Here is an 18196-nt window from a genome sequence, read left to right as displayed (position 1 = left end):
ACACTAATATCTTTGTGATTAATCTAAATATTTTAGAAATATTCATTTAAGAAAAATTTTACTTCGTCAGGTTTTTAATTTTTTATTTAACTTTCTTTATATTGATTATACATTTTTATATTCTTTATATTTTTTTTAATTGTTTAGATCACAAATGTTTAAATAAAAATAAAAAATATATCGTTATCAATTATCTAATATTTATCGAATACTAAGCTAAAAAGCTTAATAAGGTGTCGTCCTGGCCTAGTGAGTAGAAACATATGATTCGGCGCACGGGGTTCAGGGTTTGAACCTCAGGGTACCAAAAAGATTTTTTATATGATTTTCTCATTGGTAGTGTCTGGTCTCTGGCGTGAGCTGGTCATAATACCCGTCCCGTCCATCATTAGCTTAGCCAAGAACCATCTTTAATCCCTGACATGTGAAAGAGGGCTACTGTAGCATGTTAAGTTGGGTAAATAGAAGGATGTAAAACTGATCATTTATTTATTTAACTAAAAATCTAAGTATTAAAATAATTCTTTTAATTAAGGCTATTTAAATTTAAATGATCCTTTACTCAGAGGTGGTAATATAATGAGTGAAGAGGTTATAATGCATTGTTCATAATAAATTCCTACTTATTTTCTCCTTCCTGGTAACGATACATTAGGGCTGGGTTATCTGTGTTATTGATAAGAGTTAAATTGCAACATTAGTCTGAACTTAAAAAAGGCTTATACATTTTAATAAAACTGTTTTGAATAATACTCAAAGAAATCTTTATCTAAAATATAAATTTAATTTAGAGAAGAAATCATACGACAATAACAATTAAACCAAGTGGAAATAAAAGTGACGTTAATATTCAAGATGCAGGATTCTCAAATGAATAATTCCTAAACAAAAGATTCTTAAGTATTTAAAGTTTTTCCGTTTTCATACTATTATGAGTTTTATTATAAAGTCATATTATTCGTTTAATGATTTTAACCCAACCGCCCGTTTTCCCATTACGTTATGATAGACAGAGTTTCGAAGCACTGCAGACATAATCTCATCATATACTTTGTACGTTTTAATTATAGTCTTACATTCCATTTTACAATTTCAACAAATGAAACTCTTGTTTATATTTCAATACTAGTACGTTACGTTCAGCCTTCTTTTACACAGCAATTTCCAGGTAAAGAAAACTGTAAAGTATTTTATGAGAATTGCGATCACTACGTGCATTACTGTCAGACTGTTGTCACAACTATACGACTAGAAACAAGTGACAGCAGCTTAAAACGACCTCAAGTATGCTAACAAACTGCCTGCTAACATTATAGTTATTACAGAAACCAACGGCTCTTTGCGACTATGTCATCCAACAATAATATACCTATTTATAAAGATATCGTGTGCTGGAAAAATGACAAGAGTTATATATATCCCGCTATTTATTTTAAAAGTTACAAAGTTCATATAAAACATTTGACATTTTGAAAATTTGTGTCAGTTATTTAAAAATTTTTAAGTTAATTTTTTGGGTATTAACTTTTAGAAACTTGTAACTTTCTTTACTAACATTAGCATAACATTTTAATGTTCTAATATTGAACTACTTTTACAATTAAATCATTAATATTGCACCCAAACAATATTTGATTAATTTCTATTTAATTTATTGCATTTTGAAAAAAATAATAAATAAATTTACGAAGATTATATTTGTAACAAAGCACTAAAACTTTCATGGATAAAAACTAAAATTTCACTTAAACGTAGAAAAACTTTATTCAACTAATTAATTGAAATAAATTTTATACAATTAAAAGTCATATCTTAAAGTTTAACTACATTAAAAATATTTTAAATTAATAAAATTAATGCTAATTATTAATTTTTGTTTCGATTAATAATTTAAATTTGTTTTTTTTTCTGGGAATTTTATTAAAAGTCTAAAAATACTAAAAAATATTTATATTTCTTTAGTTATACAATGATAGTTTAATAATAATAATAATCATTAAATATAAATTTAATAGATAGAATAAATTAATTAATATATAAAAAATAATTTATTTGATTTGTTTCATCAATTAAAGGTTTTAATTTTCAGTTTTATGATCAATTGTTAAATAATTATTATTTCAAACAACTAAATAAAGAAAAATGACTGGTGCCGTTGGCACTGTTGACCGAGTAATCCAGTGGTCGATCAACGGTATTTATCCTATGACGTTAATGTCTTGTCCAGACATTGCCACTTAACTCACACGGTTTAAACGACCCCATATAAACAATATTTTACAATTACATTTTTGTTAGTTTTCTTACATCTCTTAATAATTTTTTTTTGTGTCATTTTCACTATTAAGATACCCAAATAAGACTGCATAATATCATTGAGTTTAAAAATAATTGTTATCAGGTAAAAGGTAAGTTGGTTATGTGATTTCGAAGAATTTGTCTAAAATATGTTCAATGACAAGTATAAATACATTTGATTTATAATAACATTATGTTGAATGATTTCTTATATCAAACAAACCCTTACTGATTAATGGTTCGCTTAAAAGTTTAAGGTGAACCTGAATTCGCCTTAAACACTTAACAAAACCCGTATGCTTTGCTAGACTCCATATTTAAAGAAATTAATATTTTTAATTAAAAAATAATAATATGTGTAATATTGGAAATTTTATATAACTGGTAAAAAGGTTATAAATCATGTAACTTAAAGATAACTTTGTATCAATATGAAATAAATATGATAAGTACAAAGTATTTAAAGCAATTGTATAGAAGCTATGTGATATGAAAATGAATTTAATTGTAAAACTTGTTCTTGAGTTAGAAATGTATAAAACTTAGACACATAACATTTTATTTTTATTTTTTAATAACATATATCTAAACGTGATCACAAATTTTCTGTTCTCTCATTATAATAAATAAATTTAAGTTAAATAATTGCATATACATTATTTAAACTATACTCAATAAATTAACTACAAGTTTTACCCAAGAAAACGAATTCCAACGTGAGAAATTATACATACAATCTTTGTGCATATTAAGTTTTGTTTGATAGTAAATAACATGCAAGAATCCATCAAAAACTGAGAATAAAGAGCGAGATTTACTTTGCTGTTCATTTTTAAAATGTTTATTTTTCTCCTAGTTCAATGTACTTAAGAACAATTACTTAAATATTGTTTGTATAGTATTAATAGAGTAAATAAAACTATTTTTTAGAACCAAGATAAGTATTTTATATTTAAATTATTGTTCACTAGTGTCGTTAAATTTTTTTTTTATTTATCATAAAAACTAGTTTTAACAGAGTTTGATTTACAAAAATTTTAGTGCAGCTTATTAACATTCATTACATTACTGTAATACACATTGTGTATATTGTGTTGTATATATGTAAACTGTTTTTTTAAGGGAGTATAAGATTTGAACTATTAAAATTGTTAACATCACCATTAAATATTAAGAAATTTTAAAGAAATTATTATCTTATGATAGTAGAAAGATTTAAATCGTTAAATGTTTACTCTACTTAACTAGCTGATTTATTCTTAAAAATAATTTTTTATTTATCAAAATATGTCAAAAAATAAAAATAGATTTACTAGTAAAATTACTTAACCTCAATTAATTAATAACTTTTATCTATTAAATATTAATAGTTTAACAATGTTACTAGGCAATACAAATTTGATAATACTGAATAATAAACAATATTATGCACAGCTATGCTAAAAATAGATAAAGTAATCAATATTTCACTTGTTTTGATCAATAGATTTAATGTAACTTTGAAATGTTAAAATAATACAGTGGGGCAAATGTACTAAAGTATAGTAAAAATGGCAGAAACCGGTACTTATGAAAGGTACATTATGGTATAACTACAATTCCGGCAAAAACGCCGGCTGGTGACTAGTCTAATGCCAGTCAAGTAAACAACAGCAGTGATCAAGAATCTATTAATTTTTTTTTTCTCATTATGTGGTAACGTTTTATTTAAAATCAAGTTAATTATAAATTAAAAATACTTAACAACTATTTACGACATTATTAAAATGTATATCACGGTCATTACTGTATTGCTATTACAGCTTTTAAGTAGTAGAGCTAGACCTAAAGATGAAACTTACAAAATTAACGGTTGTGGATATGAAGTAAGAAAAAAAATTGTTTTATTAAAATTTAATTTTCTGTTTTTGTTTTTTACTTTTAATTTTAATTCGATCGAACATGTAAAGTATCATATTAATAACATGTTATTTCTTATCTCATTAAAGAAAATACTACTATTATTTATTATTCTGATAAAAGTGTACAAATTTTCGATAATTTAATTCCAAATTATACTATTTGTATGTAAAGTCAATGTGCATATTAATAATATTATAATGATATATGATAATTTTTGGATCATTTCTAACAATGTAGTTAATTTTACTATTAAATAATATAACTATTGGAATTTCAAATTTTCGTAATATATATAAATTGTTTGATTACAACAATTATTTTTTTATTAATTTAAGATTAAAAAGCATAAACTTTAATTTTCTTTAACGCGAACTTTTATTTTTATTTCGATGACATGTTAGAAAATAAAATATATCTAACACTTAAATACTTATAATTGTTTTTTACGACGGATCGTTCTTCTGTTGTTGCTTGTTAAAGTTTAGGGATTTTGATCAATTCTCTATGAATAATATTCTGTTTAACAAACAGTAGTCGTCATTTCTTTATTATGTCACATAAATAAGTTTTTATTGACAATTATCGTTATCATATTTATCACTTATGATAGTTTAAATAAATACCGATAATAGTTTATGGCTCATTGAGATACATTATTGTTGTCTACGGTAATATGAAAGTCAATTAATTATTTAACTACATATTATTGTAGAAAATTTCAAATCATATAATATTTTTCTTTTCAATAATTAAAAATTTTTAATAGTTTCCAAGAAAATGAGTCTCATCTTGCATAACACTTATAAATGGATATAAGGGTATAAACTTTAGATTATTGTTGTTTATCCTGGGAAGTGAAGACCAAACAACTACAAAGTAGTTTTTATTTTATAATAGTATATGATCAGTATTTAATTTCTAATAAATTGAATTCATGCAAGTTTCAAAGAAATTGTTTTTTGGAAATTATATAAGAAATTCAAATATTATTTACATTAATTAGTTAATACGATATTGTATGGCGTTGGATGCATTAAAATTTAATGAGTAATTACAAATCCATTTTTGATTACATCGAATAAAGCACATGTACTTGAGAAAATTTAACTTTAAAAAATAAACATGGTGACCTAAAATATCCTTATATTTTATTAAATTATTAAGTGAAAAAATATTAAAAGTAACATTTTATTTTTTGTTTCATAATTTTGTTTTTCCACATAATTGCTTACCACGCTTAGTAAAATATTTAATTCGAAAAATATTAATTTTTGATTAATGAAAATCGCTTCATTTCAGTATCCCCCTACTTTTTCTACAAATAAGAGTAATAATATTGTACTAATATAATCCAACAAAAATATTTTTTGTGGCACATTGATTTATATACTGATACGATCACACATCAACGTAACAATAACAAATAAATTAATTTAATGTCTTAAATTGTAATTTTTATATTTGTACAATTCCATCTGTTTATTATAATATTACATAAATGTAAGATACAATCCTATACGCCCTATCGCTATTCACTTTACTTGTGATATTTAAATCAATTAGATAGTAGTATGTCACACCAATATGTGTTGTTTTTATATGTAATCGTCGATAATAAAGTAAATTCATTTATTCTTCTCGATTGATTTACTGAGATAGGTACTTTTTATTTTGATTAAATGAATAAAGTTTGTTTACAAAATTTTTTTTTTTTTGTTATCCTATAAATAATTAAACTAGAAAAGCATTTTATGTAAAAAGTAACATTTTTTACATGGTGTTATCTTTTTAGGTCATATTATACACGTGATTCCAATCTAACCATTTTTAATGACGTGTATTAGATAGGCTAAGATGTAGAGGATATTTAAAACAACATTTAAAGCATATTAATATTATTATCATTAATGATAAAAATAAGAGTTTATTTTATATTTTTTTTTAATTTTAAAACAGCCATTGTTTAGCTCCTTTCTCACAAAAAATATTAGATAGTTATATTAAATTCTATTACGCAATCAAGAGCAATATTTAATACTGTTTCAAATAAAAAATAATAATTGTTATGTTAAAAAACAACGCATTACTAAAAAAAAAAAAATAAAAAAAATTTTTCTATGTGTGATTCATATTTTATTGTTCAATAAAATAGTTTCTATATGACTAAAAATGATAAAATAGCTTTAAAGTAATCAAATTACATGAGACTTTAAAAGAAATTTAAAGCGTGTTTTAAAATGTTACTGTACAAAAATTTAATATTATTTTTATTTTTCATTTAAATAAGTGGTTATGCATTTTTTTACTATCTTATAAAAAATGTACTATTTATTAATTTTAAGTGTTCAATATATTATTAAAAATCATAAAGCCTTAATAAAAATATTAGTATAAGGTTTTGAAGCAAATATGTATTGTGTCATTGGCGTATTTTGGATTTTGCTTAGTGGATGATTTTATATGAGAAAATTTTTTCTAGTATATTCTTATTATATCAAAAAAGGATATTTTTAAGGTTCCAAGAAAAAATTTGAATCCAAAACCCTCCTTAAATACGCCTCTGACTTGAATAAATTTACATAAAATGTCTATTTTTATTACATTTTTTTTATATTTATCAATTTATACATGAATAAGTAAGACAGAATTTATTACAAAATTTAAATATTTTTTATATTTATTTTTTTTAGTCATGCCACCCTGTTAAAGATGGATTTCTTAATATTCATTTTGTACCACATTCCCACGATGATGTCGGTTGGCTGAAGACTGTCGATCAATATTATTTTGGCAGTAATTATTTTTTTTCAATTTTATTAATACATTTGTTTTAAAATATTTAATATATATTTTTATAATGTATTACATATTTTATTATTGTTATTGATAGCTTGTTCCCTGATTATATTATAATTTAAACTTTTTATAACCTATAGTATATTTTTGTTTTAAATGTATATTACTTTTTACAGACATTATATTTTTATAATATCACAAATTGACATTATATTATATCACAAGTTAAGAATAATTTTAAATGACTAATCAACTAAAGTATAGATAAATTTTAAAATTTATTTCTTGCATATCAGAAAAAAAATTGTATTAACTCTTTACCAATATTTTTATATTAAATCACAAATTATCTTTAAATGTTTGAATATGACGTTCCTGAATTTTAAATAGGATAAAATATAGATTTAAGCTATAAAAAAAGAATTACTTTATTATGTAAAAAAAAAGACAAACAAATATTTATAGGTGTATTTATAACTAGAGTATAAATAAATCCCGTTATTGAACCTATTTTTTTAATGATTATATATAAGTTTCTATGCAATTTCGACATATCAGTTTTCTTTACATTTTGATAGTGACATAAATTTTATTTTATAGAGTACGTGCTTTAACTCGAAAATTAATAGTAAAAGTTGAACCTTTTTTCTACGCATAATATTGATGAAAAAGGCTTAGTTGTAAACCTCCAGAAAAAATTGATGTATAACTAGTTATAAAATAAATAACAAAAATCAACTATTCCTTTTTTAGTTTTTTTCATTTTTAAGTCAATATGACTATATTATTTCGTTTAATAATTATAAGAAATAAAATATAATTTTTGTTGGTTCCAATACTAATATTGGTTTTTAAAACTGTTGTAAATATTGAATTTATGTATTTGAATATTTTTTGTATTAGCTAATACATCCATTCAAATGGCTGGTGTGCAATTCATATTAGATTCTGTAGTTGAAGCACTTTCAAAAGATCCCAATAAAAGGTATTTTTATCATAAATAAATGATATATATATATAATTATATAGTGAGTATATAAATATATATTTATAGATTATCGATATTTCATAATTAATGAAATAATTTAATTAGGTAATCAGTTTTTAGTTCATTGTTACGATCACAGTGTTGAATATTTTGTTTCACATTTTTATAACTGTAATAATACTTATAAAATAATTAAATTATATTTAATTGAGAAATTATTAAAGTAAATTTTTCAATTAACTAAAATGCTTTGCAAGTTTAAACAAAAAAACTGCTGACTTATAGAAGTTACATTAGTTAATAATAAACTTGCGGTTATTTACTGTAAAAAGTAAATTTTTATAAATTATATTTATAGATTTATATATGTAGAAACTGCTTTTTTCTGGAAGTGGTGGCTTGAACAAAATGAAGAAACTCAACTACAAGTAAAAAAATTAGTATCAATTGGTCAATTAGAGTTTATTGGAGGTGCATGGAGTATGAATGACGAAGCAAATTCTAATTATATTTCTACAATTGATCAATTTACTTGGGGTTTAAGGTACATAATAAATATTTATATTCATATAGTTATCAATTAAATGTTTTTCTTTTTATTAATCTTATGAATAATTTTAATAACTAAAGAAAATAGAAATTTATTTACAGTACAAATACTATATATTATATTATACATTTTGTAAATTTATATGAATCAAAGTTTCGTGTTCTCTTAAAATAATAGTCTTTGTAGATTTTAGTTTTGTGTAGAAATATGGATTCATAAGTGATTTAGTTAACTTGAAAAAACATGCTCGTTTGTGTTCAAATTTTCTTTTTTTTTTTAAATACTTTACAAGGGTAGGCCATAGTAATGAGTCCACCGATTTTTAAAAGAGTTACATGAATCTAACTTACATTACAAATAAATTTAAACTTATTTTAATTATTTTACCCCCTTAAAGTTAATAAAAACGACTTTGAATATTTGAACTAGCTTAAATAGTCCTTTATAGCTACATTATGCACGGTGGGTTGGGCTGCTGTTCAAATATAAAATATAAATTAAAATAATATAATATAAAACCCGACCAAACAGTCTTATACGCTCGGGGTATGAAGTTTGAACCCCATCAGTTTAAAAAACATTTTTTGTAGTTTTTTCTTAATTCATTTTTGAGGTGGAAAAAAAATGAAAAATAATAAATAACATTTAATTTAAATATTCAATGAATATCAAGGAACGCCCAACACTGTAGTTTCACCTTGTGAGAAGGAATTTCTTTTTCTTATTAAAATATTATAGTATATGGTTTTTGTGTCAGTCATTCAAATCCATATAAACTGTTAATTAAATTAAATAACTATTATCATTTCATTAAAATTTTCTCTAGGTATAAATATTTCTTTGCGTATAACTCATATGTAAATAATTTTACATAGTATAATGTTAAATATAAAATTATTATAAGATTTATATAATAAGATAAAAGAAATTATCTATCTCAAATTAATAGATTTCGTCCATAGAGTCTCCTGCCGATCTATATACATTAGCTTTATTGATTGATTATTGATTTATTAATAAAATAAGATAACATTTAAAAACTTCAAAATGAATTTCGAACTATATAAAATGATGTTCCTGATATTTAATTATTTTCAATTAAATTAATTTTTTCACTAATATGGACTTTATAGAATTGTAGTTTTTAAAATTATTAAAAAAACAATAATTAATTTATATAGATACAAAATCTATTGAATTTTAGGAAGTTAAATGATACATTTGGTGAATGTGGTAGACCTCATATAGGTTGGCAGATTGATCCATTTGGCCATTCTCGACAAATGGCTTCTTTGTTTACCCAATTGGGATATGATGGTTTATTTTTTGCACGACTAGACTATGAAGACAAAAAGCAACGTCTCAACAAAAAAACAGCTGAAATGATATGGCAGTCGAGTCCTAATCTTGGTAAAATATAAAAAGTTTTAATATTTTTAACCAACACTAGTGTAAACTGGAATAGAAATCCATAAGGAGTCAGAGTTTAATATTGAAATAATTAAATTAATTTTATAAATATTAACCAATGGTTGAAAAGTATCAAATTTTAGATAATTTACATGTTTTTTATTCAAAATCATAGAGATAAAATTGAAAACATTATTTAGATTTATTAATTAATAAATTTTTAAAATAATTTTATAAGATTTGAATTATATTTTAATGTATAAATTAATTGCATTCAATAGATTATCTTTTTACAGGTTCATCGGCAGATCTATTTACTCATGTATTATACAATTATTATTTTGCACCTGATGGATTTTGTTTCGATGTTGTATGTGGTATAGATCCTATTGTCGACGATATTAAAAGTCCAGCATACAACGTAGAAAAAAAAGTAATCAAAATTATTTTATTCTGGAATCTTTAAATTATAAAACTATTTTAATATAAGTGATAAGGCTTCATACTTATTACATATTCATTGTAGGGTCCCATTATTATTATTACTTATTGTTCAAAAGCATAATTAATCATAGAATACGTGTGTATACTGGTATTAAACGACACAAATTTTATTAAAGAAAAATATGAAACATTTATATTTATTTATTTTTAATCAATAGGCATCTGAACTCCTGGATTTTGTACGTACACAACAAAGAGCATTCCAGGATCATGGTAATGTGATTCTTACTATGGGTGGAGATTTTGCATATCAAGATGCAGCCTATTATTATAAATCATTAGATAAATTAATTAAGTATGTTGATTATTTATTCTAGTTTTAAGTAATAATGAAGGGTATGTCAATGAAAAATTCCTACTAATAGAGAAAAATATTCAACCTGAAATATTTTTGGTTTTAACGATATGTCACAAACATGTTTTTATAATATTGGCATTACAACACACTTCAGCAGTTAATACCTCCAACTGTGTTGCTTAACATACATTTCTTGAGTAGTAAATTTAGTTACATTTGCACAAATATGCATTGGAGTGAAAAAATAATTTCTTTTAAGTTTTTGCTTATTACAAATGGAATATTGAAATCATTATTTCATTTCCATAAATTTTCATAATTTCATAGTTTTAGAAAAATTAGTTTAAATTATGTTGATGTCAAATTATTTTATTGTATTATTTTAAAATTAGTATATTATAAAACTATAGTGCATTTGCATTTTGAAGGTTTTTTTAGTGTTTTGAATTAATACAAAAAAAGAGTTTCGTTTATTTCATTACCAGTATAATAAATTTGATAACATTTGTTTTATTTTATTTTGTTTGCACCTTAGTCATTTACAAGTTAAAATTAATGTTATCACTTTTTATTTGACAGACGTGAGTCATAAGTTATCATGACTCTACAATAGTTGCGTTAAGTTGTAAATTTAATTAAAAAGTCGACAATAACTTTGAATATAAAAACTGAATAAGATATATTAAAGCTCCATTTTTTAAATATTTATAAAATTTGCTCGTAAAAAAGTTTACTTTATCACATTTGAAGTTAATAGTAAAAAGACTTTTTTTAAGCAGAGTAAAGTAAAAATTCTCAATGAAAATTTGTTTGTAAATTATAAAAATATATTATGATTATTTAATTATAATTTAAAATTTTGTAGGTTCATTTACTTTCAAAAAATATTAAATGTATTTGTATATTTATTTGATATAAAAAATAAAAATTCGTATTGTAGTAGAACTAATAAAAATTTAAAGTATAGTAATAAATTAATTTTGTCTAATCAATTTTGTATAGTTGTGATATGTGGTACTCTGATTTTTTTATATTCTCTTACAAAAGAAATTATTGTAATTTTTTTAAATTTGACATTTTTTCTTCAAATAATGATAGTTCTTTAAAAAATAATTAATCTACATTTTACTTTTAAATTTATTTTTCATAAATAGGCATATTAATTGTAAGCAAATTTCTGGAATTAAAGTAAACGCTATATATTCTACTCCATCGTGTTACTTAAAAGCTATCAATGATAAAAAACTCATATACTCCACGAAACAAGATGACTTTTTCCCTTATAAAAGTGACAAACATGCTTATTGGACAGGTTACTTTACCTCTAGACCTACACAAAAATATAATGAACGAAGAGGTAATAATATTTTACAGGTAAGATGAAAAACAATGATAAATTTCGTTTATAAATTGTACATTTTAATCGTTTATTATTGACTATTATTTTTAATAACAATTAATAATGTTATAATATGTTATATATATCGATATAACTTATATTTTACCTATGTTAATATCGTATTCGAAACGCACATTCCTTATAGTTCCTTTAAGTTGGTAAGAATAGTATGGAAATAGTTTGAAATTTTTTTTAATAATTAGAGTACATTTTACATAGAGTACTAGGTTTACGATAAAATATTTGCTCTAAGTAAAATTAAATATAAACAATTATTTATTAAGTTCTAGTAACAAATTTTAACTAAATAATAATATTATCATAAAATATATTATTTAATCATATTATGAGTACATACATATAATTGATGCTATTTTTAAAGAAGAAAGTGTAATAGTTTAATATAATGTATATAATTTTAAAATTCAAAATTTTATAAAAATATTTAATATTATTTTATATCATAACATTGATACATATATATTTATATATATTGGGGTGGATTAGAAAAAGTCGATCTAAAAAATTTGAATGAGAACCATCTTAACTTCATTATGTACATGATTTACATAGGTATTTTGTGAAGAATTATGATTTTAAAAAAAATAATAATAATAGTCACTCTACGTGTTTTTAGTATTTTGACCAAAAATACCTCAAAAACAAAATGTAACCTCTGTTATTCAATTTTTGATCAATATTTTGATTAGTATATCGAAATAATTTGATTTTTACTGTAGAAAACAAATTTTTTATTTTCTATATTTGAGGTAAAAAATTGATGGCGTGGATATCATAATTGCCGTTATTATATTATAGTACGTTTTAAATAAGCTTAAATTTATTTACTATAGTTTTATTTCTCGTGGTAAAAAAGTATTTAAATAAAACTATAAAATGATCAAAATATTACTATTAATATTAAGTAAATCTGTATCTTCACATAGCTTTGCTTATTTTTTATAACTTTTAATTAAATTTATACTGATTTATAATTTTATCATAACATAAAATTGTATTCTTATGTTATTTATAATATTTAGTATAAATTAATTGTTTGATAAAAAGAATAATTCAAAAGTATTTAATGATCAACTGTTATTTAAATATATTTTCAAGAATATAAGTTTTTAAGATTAGTTAATAATTTTTTTCTACTTATATAATACATAAATATCAGCCAAACTGCATGAAAAAAAAATTAAGCTTACTTGAAACCTACTAGCAATATACCATATAATAACGCTAATTATAATATCCACGCCATCAATTATTTACCTTAAACTTTGAAACTAAAAAATTTATTTTCTGTAGTAAAAATCAAATTATTTCGATATACTAATCAAAATATTGATCAAAAATTTAATAACAGAGGTTACATTTTGTTTTTGAGGTATTTTTGGTCAAAATACTAAAAACACGTTGAGCGACCATTATTATTTTTTTTTTTAAATCATAATTCTTCACTAAATACCTATGTAAATCATGGTTCTCATTCAAATTTTTTAGATCGACTTATTTTGATCCAAAATATATATTGGTAATAAACTATCACATAATATCTTTACAAAATATATTATCAATATTTTTTAACAAAACTAAGATTAAGTATGTTCTACATTTTTTTATTTTCTTATATAGACATGTAAACAGTTAGCGGTTCAACATTTAAGTGGATCTCAATATGAACCAAAAATTACTCCTCTTCGTGAAGCAATGGGAATAATGCAACACCACGATGCGATAACTGGTACAGAAAAACAACATGTAGCTAATGATTATGCTAGAATATTAAGTGAAGCAATATCAAAGTGTGAAGAGGTTTCATCCTCTGTTTTGTCGTTAGTATAAATAATCTAAAATTTTCACTGTCTCTTAATGCTTACTTACGTTACATTTTTAGAAATATAGTTGGTAATAAGTCATTGAAGTTTGAAACCTGTAATCTTATGAACATAAGTACTTGTACGATTTCTGAACAAAGCGAACAATTTGTTCTTACTATTTACAATCCTTTAAGTAGAATCATTTCAGAATTTGTAAGGTTACCTATTACTGATGATATGGAGTATGTTGTGATTGATCCAAAAAATGAAAAGCTTTTAACTCAAATAGTGCCAATTCCTAATCCCGTTCTTAACATTCCTGGTCGACAGTCAATGGCAACAGTAGAATTGATATTCAAAGCTATGGATTTGCCTCCCTTAGGTTTTAAATCCTATTTAATTACTAAAAATAAAAACACCAGTCATTCTAATCACATAAACTCAACTCGAAGTTCATCATTCTCAAAAACTGATGAATTATACATAGGCGACAAAGTGAGTAAAGAAGTATTTTTTTAATCATTGGGGTGGTTAATACCAGTCAATTGAAACGACTGAACTGTTAGGTATATCCTAGGAAACTATGAAGTACAGTGGTTTCTCGTCTATTTTCTGTACTAAGGTTTAGGTGTTTGCTACAGTTATAATTGATTAATGGTAACCAATCGACGACTTACAACGTAAGTTGGGCTTAACTTCGGTGCTTGACAGCATATGAAGTATCCACTAATCTCCTGTTTAAAATAAAGAATTAATTATAATACAGTTTTTAGATAATCAAAACATTTATTTATAGAAATTAGGTTTAAAAATCGATAATGATGACTCTAGAAGTTTTACAATGTATGTGAATAATGTAGAAAGACAATTAGTTCATGAATTTATGTATTATATAAGCATGGTCGGTGATAACACTAAAGATTTTAAAAGAGCGTCTGGAGCCTATATATTTAGACCAAATGGAACAGCTGTACCTTTATGTGATGTTCAAAAGAAACCTAAAGTATTTAAAGGTATTACACATTTTTAAAATAAAGAATTTTTATTTTATTATGAGTTAAAAATGTTTTTATTTTTAGGTCCGATAGTACAAGAAATTCATATGTCATGCAACGATTGGGTCAGTCAAGTCGTTAGAAAATACAATGATGATGATCATTTTGTATTTGAATGGTTAATAGGGCCTATACCAAATGGGTAAATATAAAAAAATGAATGTAATTTTAAATTTAAAATTGATATAATCTAAACACAAAATGGGGTTATTGCCAGGATTGGAAAAGAAGTAATATCACGTTTTAAAATACCATCGTATCAAAGCGATAGTACTTTTTACACAGACTCTAATGGCAGAGAAATATTAAAAAGAATATTAAATCATCGATTTTCATTTGATCTGAAAGAAAATGCAGAAAATATTTCTGGAAATTACTATCCAGTAACTTCACGGATTATGTTGACAGATAATAAAACACAATTTGCTATTCTCAATGATAGAGCGCAAGGGGGTTCCAGTTTGGATAGTGGAGAAATAGAACTTATGGTGAATTTTACTTGCAAAATGCTTTATTAAAAGAATAAAGTTTAATTATATTCCCTTTTTTAGGTACACAGAAGAATATTTTATGATGATGGATTTGGTGTTGAAGAAGCATTAAACGAACGACCATTTGGCACAGGGTTAGTTGCAAGGGGACAACATTATTTAACTTTTGGTTCAGTTGAAACACAAAATGCAGTACAAAGACTTTTAGCTCAAAGAAAACTTATTAGACCACAATATTTTTTTTCAAAGAAAACATCTTTGATTTCATACGATGAGCTTAAAGATACGATGACATTGGAGGTAAAAAAGGAAAACTTTTAATTTCTTTATTATTGCACTCCGTAATTCATTATAATATACAATATAGAACCACAAAATTACAAAGTTGTTGAGAATACTTAGATAATAAACACCCAGTAATATAAATATTTAGAAAAGAATGCGATTTTAGAAAAAAATTTAAGTCTTGTAACTCTTTTACAATATTATAATTAAAGTATGGGTTGATATTAAATGCAAATTTGTTTATACAGTGTACATAATAAACACAAGAGGAAGTAAATATTTGTAATTGGAAGAGTAAATAAACATTATTAACCCCCTAATTAATATCTTTGATCTTAAAATATTTAATTTTAATTTTTTCTCAATCATTATCTTTCAAAAATATTTCATATGATAATCAGTGTTACGAAGAAATTCGTTCCAAATGGAACGAAGCTAGAAATTGCCACCTTTGAAAGTTAAGGATAGATACGTGATAAAATTAATTTTTATGAGGATTTTGAACAAAATTTATAATTCCTTTAATTTTAATGTTTCTAAATATTTTTTTTTCTAGGCGTTATAAATATATACAATATTATACAGGACAGGGTGATTAAAATATCTCCTTTATTTATAAAATATACTTTATTTTAAATTATGGTTACAACACTAATATAACAGTTATAGTAGTTTTTTAAATATTTTTTAATAAAAGGAAATCAAAAAAGGGAACGTGTTATTTTTTAGAAAAAGAAATAAGGGATGAAATAAGTTTTGTTTAAAAATGAATTTTGCCAACACTGCAAATCTATTATATAATAATTATATAATTATTGTGTTCAATTAATCTTTAATTTTTCAATAACTTTATGTGTTGTCCTAATCGTTTTTTATTGTTTACAGAAATTTAATATTGGTTTTTCATATTTTTAATAATTAATTAATTCAAGTTAAAACTTGATGAAAGAAAATATTATTTTCAGTGATAAAAACAATCTTCAGCAGTTAAATGAAATATTACAATTCGTTAAATAAATATTGCGAGTAAAATATGAATCGCATTGCATAGCATAAATTTTTTTAAGGATATTTATAAAATATATTGTCAAGTTATGAAATGGAATAAAAATATTCTAATGTAGACATTTTTTCGTATTTATTTGTATTTAATAAACTAAACCTTAGCTCAGTTTTACAACATAATTAAATTCATTGATTTAAAACATCCAATAAAAGAAAGTTGAAGTAATTTATTTTTATTTTTTTCTATCCACGATCGTGAATTTGTAATAGAATATTCATCGATTTTTATAAGGTTTTATTGCATCTTCACATAGAATTATTATTGTTATATTTCAGTATTGGGGCCTGAAAAGTGCTCTTCCAGATAACGTTCAATTGCTAACCTTGGAACCGTGGAAAGATGGAACAGTATTAATTAGATTGGAACATATTTTTGAGTATAGTGAAGATAAAAGATTGTCAAATGCTGTTGTTGTGAATGTTCAGGTCCTTAAATAATTTATAATTTTTTAACATTATTTGTATATCATATTTAATTGTTGTTATTAATTTAATGTAGGATTTATTTACAAAATTTCGCATTGTATCATTAAGGGAAACAATACTTGGTGGTAATCAATACTTATCAGAACATACTAAACTTTCATGGAGAACCGATGATAACACTTTATCATATGATGATAAATCAAGCAACAAAAATAAAAATATTGACCCCAAGTATATAGTATTAACTCCAATGCAAATAAGAACATTTATCGCACAAATTATTCCTTTATCTTAATTTCTAGTTACCAAATTATGTTATTAGTTTTTAAATTTATTTTTAATAAACCTATATCTTATACTGTGAGTTTTATACTTAAATAATAAATATATTATAAAAAAACAATTTAAGAAAAATTGGGTGCTCTAATTTTTTTATAACTCTAAAATTACTAGAAATTAAAATTTTTTATTTTGACAATTCGATTTTTGAATGATTATTTTAATGTTTCGATTAATAAAAATTAAACTAGCTGTTTATAATTCAAGTTATACTCGATAGATAATTTTTTTTAATATAGATGTATTACAGGTATAGAGTTAAATTGCTTACTTATAAGATAATTAAATAAGTATGTTACCGTTTAAAAAAATAATTTAACATTCTTATAGAGTATAAGGGTCCATTTAAAAAATATTCCATAATTAATAAATTAATAAGTATATGAATCTAAAAAATTCTAAGAAGAATTTCTTAGTATAATTATTATTTTTAGAAAAATCAAGTGGCAAATGTTATAAAAATCATTCTGCATATTGTTTAAAATTTTTAAAAATTTGCACTATTAACAAAATATCAAGTTAAATTTTTAAATATAGTGTTATGTGATTAGTTACATCTATTTG

General features: G+C 23.1%; 1 protein-coding gene across 1 annotated transcript; it reads left to right on the top strand.

The window, feature by feature from the left end:
• The first annotated feature begins 3863 nt into the window (after positions 1-3863).
• LOC126902965 (lysosomal alpha-mannosidase-like) lies at positions 3864-17657 on the top strand. The gene is made up of 16 exons (XM_050680791.1): positions 3864-4163; positions 6891-6993; positions 7900-7981; positions 8343-8528; positions 9739-9944; positions 10241-10377; positions 10607-10743; positions 11901-12120; positions 13787-13986; positions 14049-14466; positions 14768-14984; positions 15051-15168; positions 15244-15514; positions 15578-15817; positions 17144-17293; positions 17367-17657. Exons 1-16 carry the CDS (start codon positions 4065-4067, stop codon positions 17586-17588), a joined length of 3006 nt encoding a protein of 1001 aa, XP_050536748.1. The 5' UTR covers positions 3864-4064; the 3' UTR covers positions 17589-17657.
• Positions 17658-18196: the final 539 nt, after the last annotated feature.

The sequence above is a fragment of the Daktulosphaira vitifoliae genome, unplaced genomic scaffold (genome assembly GCF_025091365.1).
Source record: "Daktulosphaira vitifoliae isolate Bord-2020 unplaced genomic scaffold, ASM2509136v1 Scaffold_3, whole genome shotgun sequence".
Classification (NCBI taxonomy): Eukaryota; Metazoa; Arthropoda; class Insecta; order Hemiptera; family Phylloxeridae; genus Daktulosphaira; species Daktulosphaira vitifoliae.
Note: the sequence above shows the minus strand (reverse complement) of the source record. Positions and strands in the feature narration are given on the sequence as shown.